This window comes from Eptesicus fuscus, chromosome 2 (assembly GCF_027574615.1).
Source record: "Eptesicus fuscus isolate TK198812 chromosome 2, DD_ASM_mEF_20220401, whole genome shotgun sequence".
NCBI lineage: Eukaryota > Metazoa > Chordata > Mammalia > Chiroptera > Vespertilionidae > Eptesicus > Eptesicus fuscus.
Window position 1 is genome coordinate 74,584,680 of NC_072474.1, and position 27,980 is coordinate 74,612,659.

The following is a 27,980-nucleotide window of genomic DNA, read 5'->3' on the forward strand; positions in this document are numbered from 1 at the left end:
GACTCTTAGGGTGAATGCACTGGGAATTAGGATCCCTGGCACATGCAATAAGAAACAGAGTCTAGTCACTGGTGCTCCTTGCTGCCTCTTGCGTGGAGATTCAGGGTCCTCGATCTGCTTGGGAGACCAAGTTGCATAGTCGCACTGTGTTGGCAGGAGTTCCACTCTTGCCCTTCGGAAAACAGCCTTCCGTGTGCACTTGCCCTGAATCAAAGTCAGGTGGCACTGCTGCCCAGTGTGGGTGTGGATTCTGGTCACACGTGTTTGCACTCCAGGAGACAAACTCCCCATGTCCATGCACCCTGGTTCAAATTTAGTGCTGCCTCACTGTGTGGGCACAGGGTCTGGTCATGGGAGACAAACTCCCCAAGTTCGCACGTCCAGGTTCAAATTCAGCACAGCCTCCTTGCTTGGGTGCAGGGTCTAGTCTTGGGAAACAAACTCCCTGGGTTTGCACCCCGAGTCTCAATTTCAGCACTCTCTCCCTGTGTGGGTGCGGGATCTGGTCATGGAAAAAAAATCTTCCCAAGGTCGTGCACCTGGGCTCAAATTCAGGACAGCCTCCCTGCCTGGGCACTGAGCCTGATACAGGAAACAGACTCCCTGAATTAGCATGTCCAGGTTCAAATTCAGTGCAGCCTCCCTGTTTGGGTGCAGGGTCTGGTCATGGGAAACAAACTCCCCAGATTTGCCACCCCAGGCTTAAATTCAGCACTGTCTCCCCATGTGGGCATGGGATCTGGTTGCAGAAAAAAACAAATCTCCCCAAGGTTGCGCACCTAGACTCAAATTCAGCACAGTCTCACTGCCTGGGCGCAGAGCCTGGGCATGGGAAACAAATTTCCCATGTCCGCACACTAAGGCTCAAATTCAGGTAGAGCTGCCACTGCTGTGTGTGGGCAGAAAGCCTGTTTGTGGGGAGAGGGTCTGGCAGTTCCTATGCCACTACCATGGGGCCAGTGGGGAGGGGGATTGGGTCTGTGACTCACAGAAATCTGTGGCCGAGGTGCCTGGAGTCTTTGTGTCCCTGGGTCTGCAGCTGTGGTCACAGGTCTTTTACCTGAGTGGCTATAGTGTCCCGGTTTGCTACTGAGACCAGACTGGGTGGTGGCAAGGCTAGGATCCTAGTCCCAAGAAGTTCTGTTCTTCAAGATGGCATGGTCTCTGTGCCACCGGTGTCCTCCCCATAGTGTTTACGGTGGCAATGGGGTTTTGCTGTCTAAGACTGCTTTGGATTGGCAGTCCCTTGGAAGACCTGCAGGATCTAACTGTCCTTATTTCACTAACACCCGCACCCACACAGGTACACACACTCCTCTATCACTCCCTCACTCTCTCACACACTCTCCCTCCAGACACCAGTAAAACTTTCAGCAATAAAGACAAATTTAAAAAATAAATTAATTAAAAAAAAAACCTCTGCAACTGTCATCCAGGTAATTCTTTGTCAGCTGTGTAATAGCTTTATCTCTCTTTCTTCACAAAAAGTGATTAGAGACACAATTGCCTCTAACTTCCTATAATTATGACATTCATCTGTAATAAATTACAAATCACAGAAAAACTGCAAAGTTGATGCAGTTGAATGATAACACTTTTAGATATTACAAAGATTTGTATTAAAAATAAGGTCATTACTTTATAATTCTTTGACTTGCCATAAAATGCTGACTGTTCATCAAATGTATTTACTTTGGGTGTAGAAGTTACATTTTAACTTTCTAATTGATGTCCCTTTGGACATAAGCATGAGCCATGGGAATCGGATCAGCCATTTGAAAAGAAGCCTGTGTGCCTCCAGGATGCCTAGGAAGTGGGTTTCAGTTCTGCTGCTGCTACAGCTGAGTTGTCACTTCAGCCCTGGGAGCTGTGGGAAGGTGCTGGTGTGGCCCACAGAATACAGCCATTGGATCAACATGAAGACAATCCTGGATGCACTTGTCCAGAGAGGTCATGAAGTGACTGTTCTGACATCTTCAGCCTCAATTCTTGTTGATCCCAATAAACCAACTGCTATTCAATTTGAGATTTTTCCTACATCTTTAACAAAAGATGATTTTGAGGATCTTTTCATGCGGCTGATCTCTAAGTGGACATATATGCCAAAATATACATTTTGGACTTATTTTTCACTACTGCAAGATATCATTTTGGAATATACTGATTTTGTTCAAACACTCTGTAAAGATGTAGTTTTGAACAAGAAACTTATGACCAAACTACAGGAATCAAGGTTTGATGTCGTTCTTGCAGATCCCGCTGGACCCTGTGGTGAGCTGCTGGCTGAGCTACTTAAAATACCTTTTGTGTACAGTCTCCGCTTCTCTGTTGGCTATACAATTGAAAGGTACAGTGGAGGACTTCCATTCCCTCCATCCTATGTACCTGTTGTCTTGTCAGAATTAAGTGATCAAATGACATTCATGGAGCGAGTAAAAAATATGATGTACGTGCTTTATTTTGATTTCTGGTTCCAAGCATTTAGTGAGAAGTGGGATCAGCTTTGCAGCAAAGCACTAGGTAAGTCATTTCCTCACTTGGTATCATGATAACCTAACTTTCTTAGAGCTCTAAAAGGTGGGTTAGTATAAATATTAATTCAGAGAAATTTGTCTTTTATAAGTACAAATAGAGGCCCGGTGCACGAAATTCATGCATGGAGGGGGGGTGGTTCCCGTCAGCCCAGCCTGCACCCTCTCCAATCTGTGACCCTTTGAGGGATGTCTGACCACGGGCGATTGGACATCCCTCTCACAATCAGGACTACTGGCACCCAACCACTCGACTGCTTCTGCCTGATTACCCCTAACTGCTTTTCCCTGCCAGCCTGATCACCCATAACCACTCCTCTGCCAGCCTGATCAATGCCTAACTGCTCCCCAGCTGGCCCGATTGCCCCCAACTGCTCTCCCTGCTGGCCCAGTCACCCTTAACTGCCCTCCCCTTCTGGCCTGGTTCCGCCCCAACTGCCCTCCCCTGCAGGCCTGGGTACCCCCCAACTGTCCTCCCTTGTAGACCTGGTCCCCCCAAAAGCCCTCCCCTGCTGGCCTGGTCTCCCCCAACTGCCCTTCTCGGCTGGCCCGGTCCCCCCTAACTGCCCACGCTGCTGGCCTGATCACCCACAACTGCCATCCCCTGCAGACCTGGTCTCCCCCAACTTCCCTACTCTGCCGACTCAGTCACCCTTAACTGCCCTCCCTGCTGGCCTGATCACCCACAACTACCCTCCTCTGCAGGCCTGGTCCCCTCCAACTGCCCTCCCCTGCAGGCCTGGTCCCCCCACTGCCCTCCCCTGCAGGCCTGGGACCCCCAACTGTCCTCCACTGCTGGCCTGGTCCCCCCAACTGCTCTCCCCTGCACTGTACCCCCCCAAATGCCCTCCCCTGCAGTCTTGGTCCCCACAACTGCCCTCCCATGCTGGCCTGGTCTCCCCCAACTGCCCTTCTCGGCTGGCCCGGTCCCCCCTAACTGCCCACGCTGCTGGCCTGATCACCCACAACTGCCATCCCCTGCAGACCTGGTCTCCCCCAACTCCCTACTCTGCCGACTCAGTCACCCCTAACTGCCCTCCTGCTGGCCTGATCACCCACAACTACCCTCCTCTGCAGGCCTGGTCCCCTCCAACTGCCCTCCCCTGCAGGCCTGGTCCCCCCACTGCCCTCCCCTGCAGGCCTGGGATCCCCAACTGTCCTCCACTGCTGGCCTGGTCCCCCCAACTGCTCTCCCCTGCACTGTACCCCCACCAAATGCCCTCCCCTGCAGTCTTGGTCCCTACAACTGCCCTCCCCTGCTGGCCTGGTCTCCCCCAACTGCCCTCCTCTGCCAGCCTGGTCACCCCTAACTGCCCACAACTGCCCTCCCCTGCAGGCCATCTTGTGTCCACATCTGGACAGCCATCTTTGACCACATGAGGGCAGCTACCTTGTGTCTTGTACTCTTTTATTAGATAAGATGATAAAATAACTTTATAAACTGATCTTTCATTCTCACAAATATTATGGAAATGCTTAAATTATAAAGTCATTGAGGAATTGCTTCCTCTTGTGTAGTTTAGTTTGATTTAAACACTGAACTATTTTACCATATTACCTGAAGGGTTCTTTCATACTAGAGACAGAGAGTGATCTGTCCCAGACTAAGGAACCTATAATTTGAGGTTTCTAATGACTTCACATTCCTTCACTAAGCACTTACAACTCATCTGCTTAAATGCTAAAATTTTTGTTGATGGGTGGACATGTAAGTTAGTAAACTACATTTTGTGAAAATTCTCCCTTCATTAAAGACAAAATGAGTCAAAATTAAGAGTGAGCACATCTATTACCATACTCTATGAAAATATTGCAGCTGTTATATGTAAATGTTTTTCTTAGTGCACAAGTATTACTAGGCTCCTAAATTGAACCAAATGTAATTATAGTACCAGGAATTGAGCCATACTGTCAAAACCTCAGTTTTTGGGAAATATAAGATAAAGGGAAAAATAGCTTTCTAAATTGCAGAAACTAGACTAAATAATCCAGGGAAAAATGTTTCCATGGATATGATAGATTTAATTGATTGAGGAATTGAAATCATTGTTTACATTTGCATCTATTACTTCTGCAGCTTTACAGAGTAAACAAATGCATTTTTAATTCTATAGTGGTTTAGGTTTAACCATTTTCTATGATTGTGAATGTCCTGATGTGATGTTAGAGAAGAAAAACTGTTAAATTTTCTATATATTGTTAATACTTATGAAAATCATGATATAAAACATCCTATCTAATAAAGAGGAAATATGCTAATTTACCCTCATGCCATTGCAAAGATGGTGGTGCCCACAGCCAATAAAGAAGGAATATGCTAATTGACTGCCCTCCCTCAAAGATGGTGGCACCCACAACCAGTAAGGAGGGAATATGCTAATTGACTGTCCCACCCTCAAAGATGGTGGCACCCACAACCAGTAAGGAGGGAATATGCTAATTAACTGTCCCGCCCTCAAAGATAGTGGCACCCACAACCAGTAAGGAGGGAATATGCTAATTGACTGTCCCACCCTCAATGATGGTGGCACCCACAACCAGTAAGGAGTGTATATGCTAATTGACTGCTATGCCTTCAATGATGGTTGCGACCAGTGCCCTCAGCCCCGCCAGGGCCCCCAGGCAGCCCCAGCCACTTTGCACAACTGCCTTCAGAATCCCCAGTCTTCTCAGCCCCCCAGCCGCCCAGGGCTGGCGTAAGGCTCAGGCAAGCCTCGAGGGCAGCTGCCCAGCTTCCCAGGGCTGCCCGAGGCTCAGGTAACCAGGACAAGCCAAGGTTTGCACTGCCGGCAGTGGCAGCAGCAGAGGTGTGATGGAGCATCACCTTCCTCTGATCGCTGGGTCGCCTCCTGCCCCTGAGGGCTCCAGGACTGTGAGAGGGGGCAGGCTTGGCTGAAGGATGCCAGACCAGTGCATGAAAATTCATTAAAGACAAAATGAGTGTATATTATATATATACTAGAGCAGTAGTCGGCAAACTCATAAGTCAATAGAACCAAATATCAACAGTACAACAATTGAAATTTTTTTTTGAGAGCCAAATTTTTTAAACTTCAACTATATAGGTAGGTACATTGTTATTAACTTAATTAGAGAACTCCTAAGCTGGCCTTTGCTAAAAACTCAAGGGGCCAAAGAGCCACATGTGGTTCACGAGTCACAGTTTGCTGACCACTGCACTAGAGTATATTATATAAATCCTAGAGGCCTGGTGCACTAATTTGTGCATGGGTGGGGTCCCTTGGTCTGGTCAAAGATCAGGACTGATCGGGACTGGCTGGCTGAGGGAAGGAACCACAGGAGGTTGGCTGTGGGAGAAGACTGACCATCTGGCCAGCCGAGGGGATGGACTGTGGTAGGTTGGCCAACCATGGGAGGTTGGCTGAGGGAGTGCACTGACCACCAGGGGGCAACTCCTTTATTGAGCATCTGACCCATGGTAGTCAGTGCGCATCATAGGGACCAGTCAACCATTTTTTCGGTTGACCAACAGGTCATAATGGTCGCTTAGGCTTTTATATATATAGATGTTTGCACTATCAAACCAGAGATATTTTAAACATCTATGGCTTCATTATTCCAAGCTTTTTTTTTTTTAAGAAAACAAAATGGTATATTCACATTACAATATTCTTATTTTCTCTACTTTTTTTTTTCTTTTTCTCTTTCAGGAAGACCCACTACATTATTTGAGTTAATGGGGAAAGCTGAAATGTGGCTTATTCGAACCTATTGGGATTTTGAATTCCCTCACCCACTCTTGCCAAATTTTGAATTTGTTGGAGGCCTCCACTGCAAACCTGCTAAGCCTCTGCCTAAGGTAAAACTATTCCTGTTTGTTCTGCTTTGCATTTTCAGTGGGAATGATTCTGTGTTCCTCATTCAGAAGGACTAATCATACTCAGAGAGATATGGGAATATGGGTAAAGTGACCTGACAATTAGAAACTCATATATTTTATACTATTTCAAGAATTTGAATGTCACTATCATTACAAAATAAAGAACTATACTTGGGAGACTTTGAAAATAGGGTCAGTTAAATTAAGGCCTTCATTATTCAACATATAAAAAATGTAAGCCATTAATTCAAAAACTAATTTTAAAGTGACTAGCACAGTGCAAGGATAAGGGGTTGATATACAAAGGAGCGGTGTAGATACCATTTTTGCTCCCACACACCAGATGTTTTACTTGGAAAGAGATCATATAAGCAAGTAATAAAAACAGTTTGAAAAGTTTTATAATAAAGGAAAAGCAAAATGCTACAATAATGCTGGAGAGCATCCCATAGGAGTGAATCCTAATACCTCAGGAATGACAATAGCAATCTGGTATAAGTTAGCATGAGACATCCCTTGTTATTGTCCTCCTTCAACAACAAAATTTGTTATCCATCCACAAACAAAAGTATTTCTACTGTGAAAATAGTAAACATAAGTGGGTGATTGCTAATTCAAATACAAAAACAGCAATGCAAAATTCCAAAGTACATAAAAAATCAAGGAAACATTAGGTCACCAAATTGTACAACAATCCTCCAGCAAATAAATACAGACATGGAGATATATGATTTACCCAATAAAAAAGTCAAAATAACTGTGCTAAGGAAACTTGGTGATCTACAAGATAATGGAATCTTGTGCACTGTTGGTGGGAATGTAAAACCGGTGCAAGCACTATGAAAAACAGTATGGAGATTTTTTAAGAAGTTAAATAGAGCTGCCATATGATCCACAAATCCACTTCAGGGTCTGCTTCTAAAAGTAAGAAAAATAGAATATAAAAAAATATATATGCATAATTCTGTTTATTGCACCATTATAAACAAGAGCCTATAAATGGAAACAACTTAAGAGATGTGAAATACACACACACACACACACACACACACACACACACACAATAAAATATTATTTAGCCATAAGAAATGAGGAAATCATACCATTTAGGACAACATAGATATTTATGTTAAGTGACATAAAGCACACTGAAAAAGAAATAATATAGGATATCACTTGTATGTAAAATCTTAAAATGGCAAACGCACTAGATACAGAAGTACAATGGTGATTACCATGGACTGGTGAAAGAGAGATTAGTGGGTTAGAAATTGGTCAAGGGTACAGACTTGCAACTCAAAGATGATTAAGTTCAGGACATATAGTGATTATAGCCAACAATATTCTTTATATACTTGAAAATTTCTAGAGACTAGATATTAAATGTTCTCACCTCACACATAAAAATATAATTATGTGACCTAATAGAGGTGTCACTAATGTTAGGTAGTATTCTATACAAATTAAAAGGTAATATGCTAATTAGACCAGACATCTTTCAGATGTCCTTCCAGGACAAAGCCATGGTGGCTGGGGCCGAGGCAAAGGTAGTTAGGGGCAATCTGGCTGGCAGGGGAGGGCAGTTAGGGGCTATCACACCTGCAGGAGAGCAGTTAGGGGGTGATCAGGCCAGCAGGGGAATAGTTAGGGGGCATTCACGACAGCAAGGGAGTAGTTAGAGGCATCAGGCCAGCAGGCAGAGTGGTTAGGGGTGATCAGACAAGCAGACAGACAAGCAGTTAGGAGCCAGCAGTCCCAGATTATGAAAGGGATGTCCTCCTGCCAGTTTATACCATCAGTCAGCAATCCCTGAGAGGTCCCAGATTGGAGAGGGTGTAGGCCAGGCTGAGGGACCCCACCCCATGTACGAATTACGTGCACCAGGCCTCTAGTCTATATATATAAAATCCTAATATGCAAACAGACCAAACAGCAGAACAACCAAACAACCAAACAAGCACTCGCTATGATGTGCACTGACCACCAGGGGGCACGCATGGAACATGGCGGGCATTGGACACAGGCGGCAGAGCGAGGAACATGGTGGGCATAGACTGTGGCGGGATTTATGAAACCAGTGAGCGGGGACACCAGACCAAGGAGGGGTGCCAGTCACTGTCATCGGGGCTAGACTCTGGTGGTTACTGAAAATTTTTTGCTCCCACACGCCAATGTCCCACTGGGTGCTCACACCTGCTGCCAGCACCTGCCCCACTCTCACCTGCTGCTTGCACTTGCAGCCAGCGCCAGAGCCACCACCTCCACCCACTGATGGTGACCTCCACCGGTCCCAATCGCTCGTGCCCCCCCGCAGGTGCAAGCAGCTGCTGCCGGCATCAATCGTCCCTGAGGGATTCTCCATCTCCCCCTACTTCTGAGGGGCAATCCAGTCCAGCTGCCACCTCTTGCACCCGCTGCCAGCGACAGCCCCACTTGCAACTGCTGTTGGCACAGTCCGTGCATTGGAGTGGCATTGGCAGGAGCAAGGTTGCCTGCAGATAGGGAACCGGGCCATGGTAGGAGGGTCTGGGCGGGAAAGTGGAGGACGGACTGAGATCCGCCCCTGTGCCCACCAAAGCCTCATGTCCCATAGTTAATTTCAATGTGCATGAATTCGTACATGGGGCCCTTAGTCATATTATAATATATAAATGAATCAATTCAACACACTATACATCTTAAACTTACAGAATGTTATATTTCAATGATATGTCAATTTTCTTAAACAAAATCTTGAAGCAATTATTAGAATGAGAAAGTAAACTTTTTTTACGTTAGAATGGTAAGGTCTTTATTTTTCAGAAAAAAAAAACAACTAAACTATTTAAAACAGAAAAATCAATAGAGGGTTGTGGGGGTGGATAGAAGAGTGTGAAGTTTGGACCAGATATGAAATTTTGGCTCCTTACACATTTTGGGGTGGGAGCTAGAAAGTACACTGAGTAATCAGGAATTTTTATAGTACTGAAAGTAGTAAAATTTGAAAACTGATAAAAAATCGGGGACCACAACAGAATTCTGAAAAAATTCTGAACATGACTTCGCCACAGCAACTTTAAATACATCAAAGTGAGTTACTCAAGAGGGTGACCAGATCTTTGGTGCAGAGAGCCCAGTTGTACCTCTCCCACTGTGGGGCAGGTGCTCCCTGGGAGATTCAGAGAGGTGATGATGAGGGCCCCTCACAGTCAGGTACACGTAGCATATTCTACTAGAACTTCCATTTTACAATATGATTTCAGAGCAAAAGGTGTCATACACAAACATGTCAGAAACATGGACTCTCAGATAAGTAACTAAGGATAATTCTGGATTATAAATAGAACTCTTAAGGTTATTTCATGGATATTCTGGACAATAATACCAGACTCATGAATTATAGTAATTCTCCAGCATGTAAGAAGTGATTTAGGGAAAAAGGTCCAAGATTTCAACATAGGAAGACCCTGAACTGACACCTTCCCATGAACACTCAGAATATACACCTACATGAAGAGCATTTCCTCCTGGAAAACAGCTGAGGGTTGACTGAACAGCTTCTGCACAACAAATGAGAGAGAGACTGCATAGAGAAGATTGAGAAACAGGGAGCCTCTCCATGCATAGTGGAAACTCTTTGGGATTTGAGGTGCCTGTGAGTGCCAATGTTTACGTTCTCTTTCCACAAGAAAGCATGGGCAGGAATTCAATTCAAGTGCTGTAGCTCACCTGCAAGGCCAACATAGCGTGCACTAGGCCACTCACCCCACACCCACCCCAGGCTCAGACAGACAAACTGCCATGGCAGTGCTGCAGCCATATACCACTGGCTGCTCCAAACCCAGCCAATCAGCCTACCAGGGTGCCCTAGTGCTGAGTACCCTGAGAAAATTGTCCCATGTTTGCCTCAACTGTGGCTAGCCTGCATGCCAGAGAACCCCTGGTACCTCAAGAAACCACTTCAATTCCAGCCAGCCTGCTGAAGCCATGCAACACACACAGACTACACAAAGATCATTCCTACACAAACCCACTCCATCAGGTTCAGGAGAGGTGGCTGTTTCATCTAGTTCTTAGAAATAAACACAGAAAGTAAAACAAATGAGGAAATACAGAAGACTGGGAGTCAAAGCAAATTTATCTAATACACAGAAACAAACACAAAGAGGCAGCAAATATAGGGAGGCAAAGGAACAGGCCCCAAATGGAAGAATAGAAGAAGTCTCCAGAAAAAGAGCTATACAAGAAACATACAACCTTCAGTGAATGAACCTTGAAGAAGCATAAAAACTGAACATATCAATTACTAGCAAGAAAATTGAAATAGTAGTTAAAAAAAACAACAACTCCCAGTAAATAAAAGTTCAGGACCAGATGATTTCACAAGTAAATTCTACTGAACATTTAATTCTACCAAACAATAAATACCTATCCTTCTCAAATTATTCCAGAAATATTGAAAAGGAAATAACACTCCCAAACTCATTCTATGAAAGCAGTCAGCAGTATCCTGATACCAAAACCAGACAAAGACAATACCAAAAATCACAAGAAAGTAAATATCTCTGATAAAATAGATGTGAATATTTTCAACAAAATATTAGCAAACTGAATTCAACAATATGTTAAAGGATTATACATCATGCTCAAGTGGAATGTATTCTAGCAATGCAAGGATAATTCCATATCCACACACAAAAATCAATGTGATAGACAACATCAGCAAAACCAATGATAAAAATCATATGATCTTCTCAATAGATACAGAAGAAAATAGTATTTGACAAATCCAGCACCTTTCTTGATAAAAACTCTCACCAAAGTGGGAACTGAGAGAACATACATCAACAAAATAAAGACCATATTTGCCCAATAAAATCCACAGCTAATATCATATTTAATGGTGAAAAGCTAAAAGCTTTTCTTCTATGATAAAAATAAAAACAACCACACAGTGATGCCCACTATTTCCACCTTTATTCAATTAAGTATTGGAAGTCCTAGACACAGCAATCACAGAAGAAATAGAAATAAAGGGCATTTATATTGGAAACTAGAGGCCTAATGCATGAAGATTCATGCAAGAATGGGCCTTCCTTCCCCTGGTTGCCAGCACTGCCTTCGCTCTGGCCCGGAGCCACCTTTCCACCTTTCCATGCTGCCCAGGGGCCCAGAGTGGCTGGGGCAGTGCAGAACACCTGCATCATCACCATGGCGATGACACAAGCGTCCCGCCATGCCCCCTGCCACTCGGAGCCTGCATATGCAAATTAACCTGTCATCTTTGTTGGGTTAATTTGCATACTCACTCCTGATTGGGTGGTAGGTGTCGTGAAGGTATGGTCAATTTGCATCTTAATCTTTTATTAGTGTAGATGAAGAAGTATAACTGTCACCATTTGCAGGTGACATGATACTGTACTAGTATATAGAGAACCCTAAAGATTCCACACAAAAACTACTAGAACTGATAAATGAAGTAAGTAAAGTAGCAGAAAACAAAGTAAATATCCAGAAATCATTCAACAAATAAAAAGTGTTGTCAAGAAGGTAGAGAAAAGGAAACTCCTGTGCATGGAGCAAGTTTGTAAATTGGTGGAGCCACTATGGAAAACAGTATGGAGATTCCTCAAAAAATTAAAAATAGACTAGTATACAACCCAGCAATTCCACTTCTGGGTATTTACCAGAGGTAAACAAAAACAATAATTTGAAAAGATATATACACTCCCATGTTCATTACAGCATTAACTACAATAGCCAAGATATGGAAGCAACCTTGGTGTCCATCAATAGATAAATGGGTAAAATCCACGTGGTCTGCACACACCATGAAAAATTACTCACCAATATCAAAGGATCACATCTTGCTAAATGCAACAACATGGAAGGACCTAGAGGGTATTATGTTAAGTTAAATAAATCAAGAAGAAAAGACAAATACTATATGATTTTACTTAAATGTATAATCTAAAAATAAAAAAATAAACAAACAGAAACAGACATATAGGTACAAATTATATTAACAAGTAGCCTAGTGCACAAATTTGTGCACATTGTAAGGATATTAATTAGAAGAAATATTTTAATATCATTATTCACCCTTTATATCAGAAGTTTCAACCAAATTCACGATCAACAATGACAGATAGAAACACATGAGTGCGATTGGCACAGCAAGAGCTTTATATGTATCGGGCATGCGTGATTCAACTTAGCCTTTTATATAGAGAGAATAAACTTCCTTAATTAGACCTTCTTTCTGATGTACCTAAACTTTTTCCAGCCTAGTGAAGCCACCCCAACTTGTCTTTCAGGTAATTGTCAGCAACACAGCAGTAAATATCAACATGAAGCAGATTATTATTGTAGATCATGCAGGGAGAACAAAGGGTAAAATATGTAACTGCAGCAGTGTTTGACTATATTCTGCACAGTGAGAAAACCTGAAGTCATTTTCAAGTCCCACCATTTCTTACTTCTTTTCAGTTGGGTCAAGTTTCTAAGCTTTCTAAATCTCTGTTTTCCGCCTAATGAAAAGAAAACAGGATTCCACCGAGTCTCCTATCTACCTACTCCAGGACTTCTGTGAGGATCAAATGAGATGAGGCATGTATGAAATGTTTCCACCTGGCTATAAAGCAAGTCATGTTCCTGGGCTGAAGAAACTACAAGGAGGCTAGTCTCTAGGGAGAGGAAGCTGGGCATTGTTGGACACTTAGCAGATTAGCCTTTTGTATATATAGATGATTGCCAGAGGGAGAGGAGGAGGGGGTTGGGAATGGGGCAAAAGGGGAAGAGGAATAACAGGTACATACTTCTAGTTATAAAATAAATGAATCACAGGAATTTAATGTACAGCATAAGGAATACAGTCAATAATACTTATCATAACTTTGTGCACTGAGATGGTTACTAAACTTATTACATAGTAAAGTATATAAATGTCAAATTACTATGTTGCACACCTGAAACAAATCCTATCTAATAAAAGAGTAATATGCAGATTGACCATCACTCCAACATACAAGATGGCTGCCCCCATGTGGTCAAAGATCTTGCCCCCATGTGGACACAAGATGACCACCACAAGATGGCCAGCAGGAGAGGGCAGTTGGGAGGGACCAGGCGTGCAAGGGTGGGCAGTTGTGGGCGATCAGGAAAGCAGGGGAGGGCAATTGGGAGGGACCAGGCCTGCAAGGGAGGGCAGTTGGGAGCAATCAACCCTGCAGGGGAAGGCAGTTAGGGGTGACCAGGCCGGCAGAGGAGGGAAGTTGGGGGCAAACAGGCTGGCAGGGGAGCAGTTAGGCATCAATCAGGCTGGCAGGGGAGTGGTTAGGGGGTGATCAGGCTGGCAGGCAGAAGTGGTTAGGGGCAATCAGGAAGGCAGGCAGGCGAGCAGTTGGGAGCCAGCAGTCCTGAATTGTGAGAGCGATGGGGTCCACCGGGATGGGGTCTAAATGGGCAGTCGGACATCCTTCGAGGGGTCCCAGATTGGAGAGGGTGCAGGCTGGGCTGAGGGACACCCCCCCTTGCATGAATTTCATGCACCGGGCCTCTAGTAACATTATAAATGAAGAGTCTCTAAAAGCATTTCCCCTTCAATACTGTGTACTGGCTCTATTTCAGTTCTTCCTTATACACACATACACACACATTTGCACAAGAATATGTAATAAGGGAATTCAAGATCATCAATTGTATATTTGAAGGAACTAAGGAATTAGGTCTCTTCAAAACAACCACTGATAATAAGAGAATGGAGTTTCCTCAAAAAAATAAAAACAATTACCATCGGATCTAGCAATAGAACTTCTGGGTATATTTCAAAACAGTGACATTAAAATCATATTCATAACACTATTCACATGAGTCAAAAGATAAAATCAGGAGAAACCAAGATGGCGGCATAGCTAAACACGTGAAATTGCTGACTCGCACAACCACTTCAAAACTACAACTAAAAGACAAAATGGACCTCATCCAGAACCACAGGAAGGCTGGCTGAGTGGAAATTCTACACTGAATTCTACAACTAGAAGGAAAGAGAAAAGCACACTGAGACTCAGAGGAGGTGCGGAAGTAAACTGCAGAGGTACTGAGGCATGTGCGCTCACGGAAAGGGCTGGCAACTGAGTACTCAGCTGTCTTTTTCAATCAGGAGGGAGACATAAGCTCCCGACTGCTCTGAACTCCAGTTTCAGGTGAGACTCTGGGGACCCAGACTCATACGGGGAGAAACTGGACTGTCTGGCTTTGGGTGGAACTGGAGGGCGCCTTTCTCTCAGAGGTCCTTGTAGAGATTACTGAGGGTCACTGAGACCCAGGGATCTCTTAGGGCAGGGCTGAGGGTTAGTTATAGGTGTTTGCGCCAGCCTACTGATTCCTTGAGACCCCACCCCATCCAAGCTGTGCACAGAGGCTTTTGCATATGAACGGCCTGGCCCTTTGAAATCTAAAATTACCTAACAAACGTCTAATATGTAAAGTGTCCCCTCCAGAGTTTGACTGAGAGTTTGATCGCTCGCTATGATGTGTGCTGACCCCCAGGTGGCAGCGCAGAATGAAGGAAGGCCCGACAGGCAGTTGAAAGGCCCTGATCAGCCCTGATCACCTGCCAGGCCTAGGGACCCTACCCATGAATGAATGTTGTGCACTGGGCATCTAGTTGATAGATAAATCAATAATCAATACACAAATGGTGTATTATGTGTTATGTGCTATGAGTCAGCTCTGACTTCTGAGGACCTTATGAATGAGTGATGTCCACAAAATCCTACTTTTAACAGCCCTCTCAACTCTTTTAGACTAATGGCTTGGCTTCTTTTATGGAGTCAATCCATCTCATATTTGATCATCCTCCTTCCTGCTGCCTTCTATTTTTCCAAGCATTGTCTTTTTCAAAGAACCCTGCCTTCTCATGATGTCCCTGAAAAAAATGAAAGTATCAGTTTTGTGATTTTTACCTCCTGCAATATTTCAGGATTAATTTGCTCTATGGCCCACTTGTTGTCTTTCTGGTGGCTCAGGTTATCTGCAGATGAACATTACTAAGCCTTAAAATTGAAGAAAATTCTAACACCTGCTATAACATAGATGAATCTTAAGGACATTTTGCTTAAATAGGCCACAGACAAAAAGACAAATACTGCATGATTCCACTTATGTAAGGGATTTAGACTACTCAAATGCATAGACGCAGAAAGAAGAATGATAGTTGCCAGGGACTGTTAAAATGGGAAATGGAGAATTACAGCTTAAGAAATATACAGTAAAAATTTACATGATGAAAAAGTTCAGGAGATGGGTTATACAACAATAAGAATATATATTTATACTACTGAACTGTACACTTAGAAATGGTTAATATGGTAAGTATATTATATGTATTTTAACACAATTTAAAGTAACAAGAACTACACTAATAATTCCTTATAATACTTAATTTTCTCTTTGGCTGTTTATAACAATCCTTTCAATAGTGTTCACTATGCTACTGTCTTTTGTAATGGAAAAAAAATTCTTCCTTCACAGGAAATGGAAGAGTTTGCCCAGAGCTCTGGAGAAAATGGTATTGTGGTGTTTTCCCTGGGGTCGATGGTCACTAACATGACAGAAGAAAGAGCCAATGTGATTGCATCAGCCCTTGCCCAGCTTCCTCAAAAGGTTAGATAAACTCCCTTAGAGCAGAAAACCAATGAGTGTGTTAAACTCTGTAAAGGGTCTGATTAAGAAATGTCTACATGAAAGGTAAAGTATTAGGATAGCTTCAATTATCTCAGATAACAATTTGAAAAACAAAATACACATGTCAGGTGCTAAAGTAGTATAGAGGGTATTTTTGATAGACAATAACTTTGGCATTAATATTCTGGTCACAAAGGAATATATTTTGAAACGACAATGTGAAGTTTGGTTTGATAATAGTATTATAGGGCAGGACCAGATATCACCAAATCCTATCCTGTCATTTGCTTCATTTCCTTGCAGGATTCCTAGAGTACTATACACACTACCAATGTTCTCAGAATGGACTTAAATTTTAACATTAAACGGGGAATGATAACAGTCTGAAAGGCATCATACAATTTAGACTTGCCAATAATCCAGGCCTCTCCTACTTTCCCTGGATTTTGAATTACGCCTATACAGTGTTGCAAGGTGATATTCAGAGTAAGGATATTCAGGGCTCACCAAGCTGCATCCAGGTACCTAAGCCAGCCACAATGATTTAGAGAAAGAGAAAAATAGCCTGTAAAAAAGGAAAGAGAACCTCCCTAGTGGGCTGGGCCCAGCTAAATTCTGAAGGAGGAAGACATAAGAGAAAGGGTGGAGATGGGTCCAGCCCTCAAGATGACCCAGTGTTTTATAATATGTGGCCCCAAAACAACCCAACAGAATAACTTCTGGTGGATGTGGAGAGAGCAGAGTGCCTGAATAATGGCTCCTCTGTGTATCACACATCCAACAGCAACTTGGGCTTACTCCTCACAGGTGGCAGGATACCATGACCTTCCTGTGACATTACACCCTATATTAAAAAAAAAACAATAATAATAATAACTTTTGATGAAATACAAGGAGGAGGAAGAGGAGATACAAAAGAGTCAACCAGAAGCAAGCCTAGCATGGGACAGTTTCAGATGCTCTTCCTTCTCCATAAATTATAGTAATGAATTATTCTAATACATAATATGCTTGAAGTCTCTGGATAATTGTGAACTACTTTTAGTTCTCTAACTAATGTAGCTTCCTCCTTATCACCCATGCAAATTTGCTGAGAACTTGAAGTAACTTGAACACTCACATAGCAAAAAGATATTAACCACTTATAAACTAGAATCCAGTTCACTGGTGGACTTATAAATTGCTTGCCTATTTATAATTAATTAAGCATATTAATTAATGCTGCCAGTGAATTGTAGCATGTTTTGAAATTTTAACAGTCAGATGAATTAAATTTACCATCATAATCATATGTGATCTTTTCAACAGGTAAACTATTATTTATAAAGTGCCCATGGCTTTTCTTTTCTACATTTTAAGAAAATTTTCAACCCTAGCTAGAATGATAATACTGGATTTGGGTAAAAATTACCACTTGGAAGTGGTGATTAATAAGTAGAAAAGTAAAAAATGCTAAACATACTCATGAAGCAGACATTATTTATTATTACTAATAAACTGTTAAATATCAGAATGATTTAATTCTCATAAATAGCTGATTGCATTGATTTTGTAAAGCAAATGATGTAAAACTCAAAGAAAATTTATGAAATTAGTGAATATAAGTAAACCACTTCCCCATCATTCAAAAAGAAATAAAAAGGTTGACATTAAATCTGGATGATGAGAGCTAGAATAATAAATAAAATAAATGTGCAGACTATTAATTTGTTGTGTTTTGCACTGCAATTATATGACTACCTAAAAATTTTTATATGCTTGAATTGGACATTGATCATCTCATTTGTCTAACCCCAAAGTGTGAAACATCATGATTGCATTCGTACCTGACTGAATATAAAAATAAGTAACCCAAAATATGAGTACCTATGCCTCTTACATCAGTGTTTTATTGGTTCTCATTATCAACATGTCTTGTCTTCATCCCCTTACCTGTAATATGTCAGGGGTTTAACTAGATGTCTCAACCAATTTAGATTTCTAACATGATATAACTCTGCAGCTTGACTCAAGTGACACATTACTTTCTTGACCCTAACAGGTTATATGGAGATATGATGGCAAAAAACCAGATACCTTAGGGCCAAATACTCGGCTCTATAAATGGATCCCCCAGAATGACCTTCTTGGTAAGATTCTGGAAAATCCTGAAATCAGAATCAAGTCAACCAGAATGATAAAACAGTTCACTTAGATAGAAATGTATTGGACATTTCTTATTGAAAACCTCAAAAATAAAAATGAACTTCCCAATATTTCTTTCCCAGTCCTAGGGGGAAAGGATAAGCTATAACAGTTGGCATCTTATGTTACACAGCCATGTTCCTTATGGCCACAAACAAAAGATCTTTATTTCATGTGTAATTCCTCTCAGAGAGAATATCTCAACCCTTTCCCTATTGTCACTCTGCCTCCTAATACTCTCCTTACACCAATCGTTTAATCCAAAATAAGGGTGTATAGGTGCCACTGAAAAATATCAGCTCTTCTTTTATTATCAGTGACTCCCCATTATTCATTGGGAAAAAATAATATCTCTTTCTGAAGTAATAACATATTTCATTATAATGTGTACCTTTTCCTTCCTCTGATTCTAGTGCCACCACCATCCCATTGTCTGCTGTCTTGACATCTACATATTACACTCTGACCTCACTATTTTTTTAAGAGACTATATTTCAACATGCACCACCAATTTTTTTTTTTTTGCATACACTTTTTAAATCAGAGTATTCTCTTTCCATTTTTCCACTGGCAACCTGTATTCATTTCAATTCAAAAGAAACACACCTATCTTCTATGTAAGCCTTCACTGTCTCTCCAGCAGACTTAGGTGCCTCTTCCTATGAGTTCTGAAAGAAATTTTAATACAGTCTGATGTGTAGATCAACCTGTTACTAAATACATTATCTCTGTCAGTGCCTTTATTGCACAACTCTCATTTTATTACCAAGATTTATAATTCATAACTTGCTGAAATTCACCCAATCCTAGGCCATCCAAAAACCAAAGCCTTTATAACTCATGGTGGAACCAATGGCATCTATGAGGCGATCTACCATGGGATCCCTATGGTGGGCCTTCCTATGTTTGCGGATCAACCTGATAACATTGCTCACATGAAGACCAAGGGAGCAGCTGTCAGATTGGACTTCAACACTATTTCAAGTACAGATTTGCTCAATGCATTGAAGACTGTCATTAATGACCCTTCGTAAGTATCACATGTTTTTTATAGATAGTATTTATACATAAGGTATATTATTTTGTCAATAGTATATCTTAGTTTCATCCCATTTTTAAGAGGCTCATTTTGACATCATTAACATGAGTTTAACTCATCTTAATCTACTTTTCTTTCCGACCACAAATTTACTTCAAAGTTGTATTTTAACCACATGTATTTAATGGGGAGCCATGTAGTGCAACAATTTTCTCCTCCAATAATATAAAGTTATGTAGGTAATTATATGGACACATTTTTAAAAATATTATAAAATACATAAAAGGACAAGTGATGAACTAGAAGACAAATCATAAATTCTTTACCTAAGTAAATTCAATACCTATAATTTCTGAAGCTATAAGTATCTTTACACTGAATACCTCATTTTATTATAACCATTTAAACAGATTTTATGAAATAGTATTTACATACCATAAAATTCACATGTTAAAATTACATAATTCAAATATATGTAGTATTCTTATAAAGCTATGAAACTATCACCATAGTATAAATTTAGGGCATTTTTGTCATCCCAAAAAGACATATCATATGCCTTAGCAGTCACTTCCCATCTCCCTCACCCAAGCAATCATTGATCAACTTTCTGTCTCTATAGATTAGTCTTTCTGGACATTTCATAATAACAGAATCATACAACATATGTTTTCTGTGTATATTGTTTAAATATATTTTTATTGATTTCAGAAAGGAAGGGAGAGAGGAGAGAGAGATAGAAACATCAATAATGACAGAGAATCATTGTTCGGTTGCCTCTTGCACACCCCACACTGAGGATCGAGCCAGCAACCTGGGCATGTGCCCTGACTCAGAATACAATGGTGAACTCCTGGTTAATGGGTCAAGGCTCAACCACTTAGCCATGCTGATCAGTAAATAAAAATATTTTTAATTAAAAAACAAAACTTTGAATGGGAATGATTGGCTTACTGGTAAGCAAATTAACTTTTCTTCAATGTTGGTATCTTTGTGTTTCTCCTCTAGATATAAGGAGAGTGCTTTGAAATTATCAAGAATTCATCATGACCAGCCAGTAAAGCCTCTGGATCGAGCGGTCTTCTGGATCGAGTTTGTCATGCGCCACAAAGGAGCCAAACATCTTCGGCCAGCCGCCCATGACCTCAGCTGGTTCCAGTACCACTCTTTGGATGTGATAGGGTTCCTGCTGGCCTGTGTGGCAACTGCTACATTTGTCATCACAAAATGTGTTCTGTTTTGTTGCCGGAAGCTTTTTAAAACAGGAAAGAAGAATAAAAGAGAGTAGTTGTTTCAGAGGCCTGAAGCTCATATGCCTCTTAGATAAGACTCCTCCGCTTTATTCCAGTAGGAAGTTGCGATGTAAGGGTTACTACCTCCTGTGACAACCTTACTTTTCACAATTTAGCTTCTCAGATCAAAATTTGTTTTCAAGTGACTACCTGATAAAGAGTTATAAATATGTCATGCCAAACATAAATACTTATAAAAAGTAAAACAAAAATAAAGCCATATAAATATACTTTTAAATTTGTTATTCTAATTGCAAAGTTATACCAAAACATTATCTTAATTGTGTTTCAAACATTACACATGAATACAAAAACATTAAGTAGTCTCTTTACATATTAATATTATTTTGAAAATACTCAGAATATTTTAATACTAGAGGCCTGTTGCATGAAGATCCATGCAAGAATAGGCCTTCCTTCCCCTGGCTTCACTCCTGGCTGCCCAGGAGCCACCAAGTCCCTGCTCCCAGGCTGCCCGGGAAGCCAGCAAGTCCTCACTCCCAGACGGAACACTGCTCCTGTAGCTCCCTAGGTCCCCCCTCCCCCCTCCCCATCATAGCAGGTGTCCTGCCCCGCCCAGCTGTTCCATGCCTGCATATGCAAATCAATCCACCATGTTTGTTGGGTTAATTTGCATACTCACTCCTGATTGGCTGTGGGTGTAGCAGAGGAATGGTCAATTTACATGTTTGTCTATTATTAGGTAAGATTATTTTGGTGGAAAAATCTGTAGTTTTATCTTTTGCTAAAGAAACTATTCAAAAGTTAGAATTATGCAAAATGATTCATCCTACTACTTTCTTTTAGGAGACCACCGGTGCTCCTTTGTTTTACTTTACATCCAGCATCATTAGCATCACTTCTTATCTAAAGACATGGAAGTCATTTGCTTTCAACCAGTTTAAATTAATTTATCATCAAAACTTACGTGGATTGAGAAATATAACAACAGCTAATTGCTTCCTATTGTGAACTGAGCTATTTATGATAGACTTTGGTTTTAGTAGCTAATGCTCTTTACCTCACAGCCCCCTAAGAAGATTCACCTGATTGTTTTCACTCTCCTTTTAGTCTTTGATAATGGGTATATGGTTCCAAGTATAAGTTTGATAATCTAGAATCCATACTCTAAAGGGACTTATTGAATTTTCATTCTCTTCAAATATGTGTGTACATATATATGCCCACTTCTTATAAAACCAGGCACAGAATCACTTAGCTACTTTACAGACATGGTGAACAATTCAATGTGTTTGTTGAAGGCAGTTTGAAATAATGATTATTTCATATTAGGGGCCAGTGCATGAATTCGTGCACCTTGAAAGGAAATGTGGGCTGCGAGGCTGCAGTGAGCACAGAGGCGGGTCTTGGCCGATCCTCCCCGCCCCCACCTGGCCCCTTCCACCACAGCCCCCAGTCCCCTCTCTGCTGGCAGCCCTGCTCTTGCCACCTTGCTCCCACGTGCTGATGGTGTAGAGTGATTGGGGCCTGAGCCAACAGCAGGTGGAGTGGGGCCGGTGCCAGCAGCGGGTGCAAGCAGAACCATTGTCGGCAGCAGGTATGAGAGGTGGCTGCTGGCCCCTATTGCCCCTCAGGAGCAGAGGGAGGTAGAGAAGCCCTGAGAAGCAATTGGGGCCAGCAGCTGCTGCTGACATCCACTGACAGTGCTGAGCGATCAGGGCCAGTGCTGGGCACCAGCAGCAGGTGCAAGCACCGGGCGGGATGGTGGCTCATGAGAGCAAAGAATTTTCAGTATCAGTAATCACCAGAGACTTGCCCCGATGATAGCAACTGGCGCCCTGCCTTGGTCTGGCGCCCCCGCTCACCTGTGCCACCATCCCACCGTGGCCAATGCCCGCCATGTTCCACACGCGCCCCCTGGTGCTCAGCACACATCATAGCATCCTGTTGTTCGGTTGTTTGGTCTATTTGCATATTAGCCTTTTATTATATAGGACAACTCATACTAGATCAGTATGTCTCATTATTTATTTATTTCCTCAGAAGTCTGTTGTTCCATCCCTCCCATTAACCTTATATAAAAGCATTACAACCTTCAGCATGACAAAAAAAAAAAAAAAAGAATACAATCATCTCTTCCATTTAAATCTAGGCACACTATGACTGACCATTATCAAAAGCAATGCAAAGAATACAAAAATCATGAACATTTTATGGAAATTGGAAAATCAAGTCACAAGGATTTTCAAGGCTGTCCTAAAACATACACACCAGGATTGCAGTGTCCCCGGATGAGAAAATCATTTCTATCTTTATTGGTCAAAAAGATCATCATCGCCAAAACCGGTTTGGCTCAGTGGATGGGGCGTCAGTCTTCAGACTTAAGGGTCCCCAGTTTAATTCTGGTCAAGGGCACGTACCTTGGTTGTGGGCACATCCCCAGGAGGGGGCGTACAGGAGGCAGCCAATCGATGTTTCTCTCTCATCGATGTTTCTGACTATCTCTTTCCCTTCCTCTCTGTAAAAAATCAATAAAATATATATTTTTTAAATATCATCATCAAAGTCTCACAATAAATATTGTCCAGCCTAAGGTATGAATTCATTTTAGAAACAAATGAAAACTTTATTGCTAGGGGAATTATAGGGCACATTTATCACTGAATGTCCATAGAACTCTTCTAGATATTTGAAATAATTTCAAAAGAAAAACAGAAATGCACATTGTCATTGTAGGTAATAATGTTAAATCATGCATATAAGCTTAGTTTTCCTCAGATCTACTCTGTAACACATATAACTGATAAAGGTTGGTAATCATTATAGAGTGAGAAACCTTACAAAACACAAACAAAAAAGACAAACATTCCAAGATGGAAATACATGGAGGACATGAACAGGCAATTCATGGAAGAAGAAATGGCCAATAGTGTTATGTCCAGAGTTCGGGGTCCCCAATAATCAACCACCAGGAAGCCTTTTCTCCAATGCAAAAGCAAAGAGTCTTTTTTTTTTAAATATATTTTATTGATTTTTTACAGAGAGGAAGAGAGAGGGATAGAGAGTTAGAAACATCGATGAGAGAGAAACATCGATCAGCTGCCTCATGCACACCCCCTACTGGGGATGTGCCCGCAACCAAGGTACATGCCCTTGACTGGAATCAAACCTGGGACCCTTGAGTCCACAGGCCAATGCTCTATCCACTGAGCCAAACCAGTTTCGGCACAAAAGCAAAGAGTCTTTATTCAAACCCGAATTTGGCTCCCAGCCTCTTTCTGACGCAGCAGCGGGGCGAGAGAGCCAGTCCCAGGAGAATGATAGGTTATAAAGGGTTGGTCATTTGGGTGGGCTTAGGGAAGTGACGTGGGTTACAGAGATTGCCTAATTTGGACTGAGTCTACTTCTCTACATTCCTATTGGCAGGTTTATGCAACTGTTACATTCTCGCGGTTTTCTAAGAAAAAGGAGTCATATACATAGTTACACAGGATGGAGGGTATAGTACATTTTGTGCTGTCCTGCTCTGCCCTTTCAATAGCATATCAAGGATGGCAAAGGCCCTGAGTTTAGGTAAACGTAAACTGAGTCAGTAAGTTGTTACCCACAGAATATTTAACAAGCATAAGAATCTATGTGGGAAGGGCCACGTGGGCTGCCAGAAAGTACTCACCTTGAGGGCCCAAGCTGCCCAGGGGGAGGAGGCGCTGAGTCCCTGGACACAAGCTGCTGGCGGCCTTCCAGCGCAGCAGGAGCCAGGGCAGCTGGTTCCTGAGTCGCCTGGCGCCCAAGCCTCCAGGTCCCAAGGTGAGACTCTGCGCTCAGGCGGCTCTAGTGCTTCTGAGCTGGGAGAGCACCCACAGCTGCACCTGACAATGGCATCCTTGCTTAGTCCTTGGCTGCGGTGGGCTCCACTGCCCATTGCTCAACACCGGGCAGCAGCCTATGCAGGCCGCCTTGGCCTTGTGGACTATGGCATCTTAGAAAGCAGCTAATTGGTCCTCTAGGTACTGCGTGACCACGCATGAGCCCGCCAGGCCTGGGTTTTCCCTGCACCTGCACCTACGCCTGCGCCTGCGCAGTGCTGCCTGGAGCACGTGCCCCACGCTCACCACTGACGTCAGCCATGCTCTAGACCCAGTCTGCTCCCAGGCCGGCTGCCCATTGCTCAGACAACGTGCCCTATTGCTACCTGGTCAACGGTGCCTCCCTCAGGGCTGGTGCTGGCGCACTAGCCTCTCGTGTTGGCCAGCGTCAGATATTTCAAGGGCCAAACGCATGACACCGGGCCTTGCCATGGAAGGGTCTTCGCTCTGCTACCTCCAGCTGCGCGGATGGCAGGGTGCTGGGTCCTAACCGGGGTCCTGGCTGCTGCAGAGGCCGAAGGTGTTGAAGATCACTACAGGGGTGGGCCTCTCGACAGTGGCAGCCTTCAGACTTGCAAAACTTCGAACAAAGTCTTCTCAGCCACCGTAAGTGCCACTTCCTGCAGTTGCTGAGCCCAGGAGAGCAAGTGTCTGTCACCGACTAAACCACAATAAGTGATTTCCGGTTTCTGGGTCACCCCACCCCTAGAGGCCTCAAGTGGAGGTGGGCATGTGTTGTGTGCCTCATGCCCTACACATCCCTTTGAAACGTTTGGAACTAAGAGATGCAGAGAGCCCACAACTTTTAGGACAGGAAATCCCAGAAAACTGTGAAGATACTGCTTTGTCAGCAGCCCAAGAGTTAGACTCTTTAAGTCCAACATGTTATGAGGCCTCATGGCACATTAACAGTGACTGCCTGCAGTCTTCCCCCAGTGGCTCAACCTCTGCAGAGAAGTTCCCTTCACTGCATTCATCGCCTACCACACTGAAGGCGTCTGCAGGACACAGAGTTACCTGCCATCCAGAGGGGATGAGTGGGTTTGGAAGGCTTTGCAGCTCTTTGCTTGTTCATTTCCCCCACCAAAGAAGGCAAGACCCATTTGGCCAAGGGCCAGCTGCATATTCCCTTCTAAGATATTGGATTTTCTGTCTCTGGTGCACATAAGGTACAATCTTCCTGACACCAGTATGCGGGTTTTTAACCTGTAAGTCTGAAAGGATGACAAGTTTCTCTGCAGCTCTTTATGAGCATTTGCCACCCCCCATGGACTAATATGAATACTTTTTCTCCCTACACCATTTTCCATCCCACCTCACTTTCCTGCCTTCCACCACTCTTGGATGAATGGATGTTGTAATTCTAGCTGTTGTAATTTGTGGACCTGTTATTTGTGTTGTTTTCTGTGAAGCACATACAGTATATTGGATGTGTGAGGTAAAGAAGTATCTCAGTTTTTCCTGGTCACTCCCTTCATAGCCATTATTATCTTGTTTCTTGTAACTCAGATTAGGTTTTGATCTCTCTTGCTGCACTGCAAAAAATAAAATAAATCCTGAATGTGGAATAGGAGGAAAGTCCACACAGCCATATCTGCCGGGTTTTGAGGAGTGATTTTTCTTCCCCTTGGGGGGAAAAAGCTTTTTCCACTGGTACATTTGAAGTTGCCCTACTACAAAAGTTACCAATTTTGAATGTGTGATATTGAGATACAGAATGCTCCGAGAACCTGAACTCTTAAAGTCTAGAGGTCTGAAACCACCATCAAATCTGTCTGGGGTTTCAAAGGAATATTGGGTGCTGCAAATAGGAACCAAAGGGGTAAATTTATTATATCTATGAAACCTGTGATTGGTTACTATTTTCTTGCAATTTTAAAGAAACTAAAAAAGGGGGAAGGGGCAGATGTCAAACACTTATCCAATTTTATTTTTTGAAATATATTTTTATTTATTTCAGAGAGAAAGGGAAAGAGAGATATGGAAACATCATTGATCGGCTGCCCCTTGCACGCCCCCTACTGGGGATTGAGCCCACAACCCCCGGCATGTACCTTTGACCTAAAACAAACCTGCTACCCTTTAGTCCATAGGCCAATGCTCTATCCACAGAGCCAAGCCAGCTAGGGCACTTGTCCAATTTTAAAATGTCACAGTTAAACTTGAGCTAGTTTCCATAAATAAATACATACATACATGTTGTGTGTGTATCTTCATGTGGAATCTAATAACTATGACAAGAACAGTATGATATGTTTGTTTTTTTTAATATATTTTATTGATTTTTCACAGAGAGGAAGAGAGAGGGATAGGGAGCTAGAAACATCGATGAGAGAGAAACATCGATCAGTTGCCTCCTGCACACCCCCTACTGGGGATGTGCCCGCAACCAAGGTACATGCCCTTGACCGGAATCGAACCTGGGACCCTTGAGTCCGCAGGCCGACGCTCTATCCACTGAGCCAAACCGGTTTCGGCCAGTATGATATGTTTTTGTGTCATCATCTGTGGGGGGTGTTTCTCTCTTTTCCTTGGTGACAGGCCAGGTTTCTGAGTGGAGAAGCTGGGGATTAAGAAATTAAAGAAAGAAAAATAGAAAGAAATGCAGAGATGGATTTAAAAAGCTGGGAGCTAGGTGGGATGCCATCCTCTCTGATGGAGAGGCAGTGAGCCCCTGAGCCATGCAGCAGGTTTATTTTTATATCCCAAAAATCCAGGAAGTAACACCGAAACTTAGGATCAAAGGAGCTTATTTGCATTCTTAAGTAGGCCCTAGCATTCCTGGATTTACATATCTAGACCTGCCCCTGCCAACACCTGGACAAAGGTAAGTCAGAACTGAATAACACCCCCACACACCTTCTTGTGGGGGGGAGGGGGTGTAACCAGGACACAGCTCTGCCAATGCCTCGGGCTCAGCTGACAATTTAAAGAAATGCCCATGTGCCTTCCCAGGCAGCCCTCTACAATCATCATTGCCTAACTATTCATCTACCTTTTGCTTTTTCCACTTATACTCCAAATGCTATGACTGTTTTTACTTTCAGGTGGAGGATTTCTATTTTAACTTCCTGATTGATTTCTCTTTGGACATAAGCATGAGCCATGGTAAAAAGGATCAGCCGTTTGAAAAGAAGAGGACATACAGAAAGCCAAGAGACATATAGAAACATGCTCAAAGTCACTAATCATCTGAGAGATGCAAATCAAAACAACAATGAGGTACCATCTCACACCTGACAGAATGGCTATCATCAACAAATCAACAAACGACAAGTGTTGGAGAGGATGCAGAGAAAAAGGAACCCTGTGGAAAACAGTATGGTGTTACCTCAAAAAATTTAAAATGGAACTGCCATTTGACCCAGTAATACCACTTCTAGGAATATCTCCCAAGAAAACAGAAACACCAATCAGAAAAGATATGTTCACCTCTACGTTCATAGCAGCACAATTCACCATAGCTAAGATTTGAAAACAGCATAAATGCCCATCAGCAGATGAGTGGATTAGAAAACTGTAGTGCACCTACACAATGGAATACTATGCTGCTGTAAAAAAGAAGGAATTCTTACCATTTGCAGCAGCATGGATGGAACT

General features: G+C 42.6%; 1 protein-coding gene and 1 non-coding gene across 7 annotated transcripts; both read left to right on the plus strand.

The window, feature by feature from the left end:
* Positions 1–1,802: 1,802 nt before the first annotated feature.
* LOC103303629 (UDP-glucuronosyltransferase 2B31-like) lies at positions 1,803–20,573 on the plus strand. 6 transcript variants are annotated; one of them, XM_054728614.1, is made up of 7 exons: positions 1,803–2,137; positions 2,486–2,520; positions 6,203–6,351; positions 15,886–16,017; positions 18,080–18,167; positions 19,033–19,252; positions 20,270–20,573. In XM_054728614.1, the coding sequence occupies exons 1-7, from the start codon at positions 1,803–1,805 to the stop codon at positions 20,547–20,549; spliced, it is 1,239 nt and encodes a 412-aa protein (XP_054584589.1). In that variant the 3' UTR covers positions 20,550–20,573. The 6 variants fall into 6 exon arrangements, with proteins under 6 accessions (XP_054584589.1, XP_054584586.1, XP_054584585.1 ...); XM_054728611.1 differs by having other exon boundaries at positions 1,803–2,524; positions 6,207–6,351; XM_054728610.1 differs by having other exon boundaries at positions 1,803–2,520.
* On the plus strand, positions 16,762–16,890 carry LOC114229309 (small nucleolar RNA SNORA11). The gene has a single exon (XR_003615398.2). It is a non-coding gene; the product is annotated as a small nucleolar RNA SNORA11 (small nucleolar RNA).
* Positions 20,574–27,980: the final 7,407 nt, after the last annotated feature.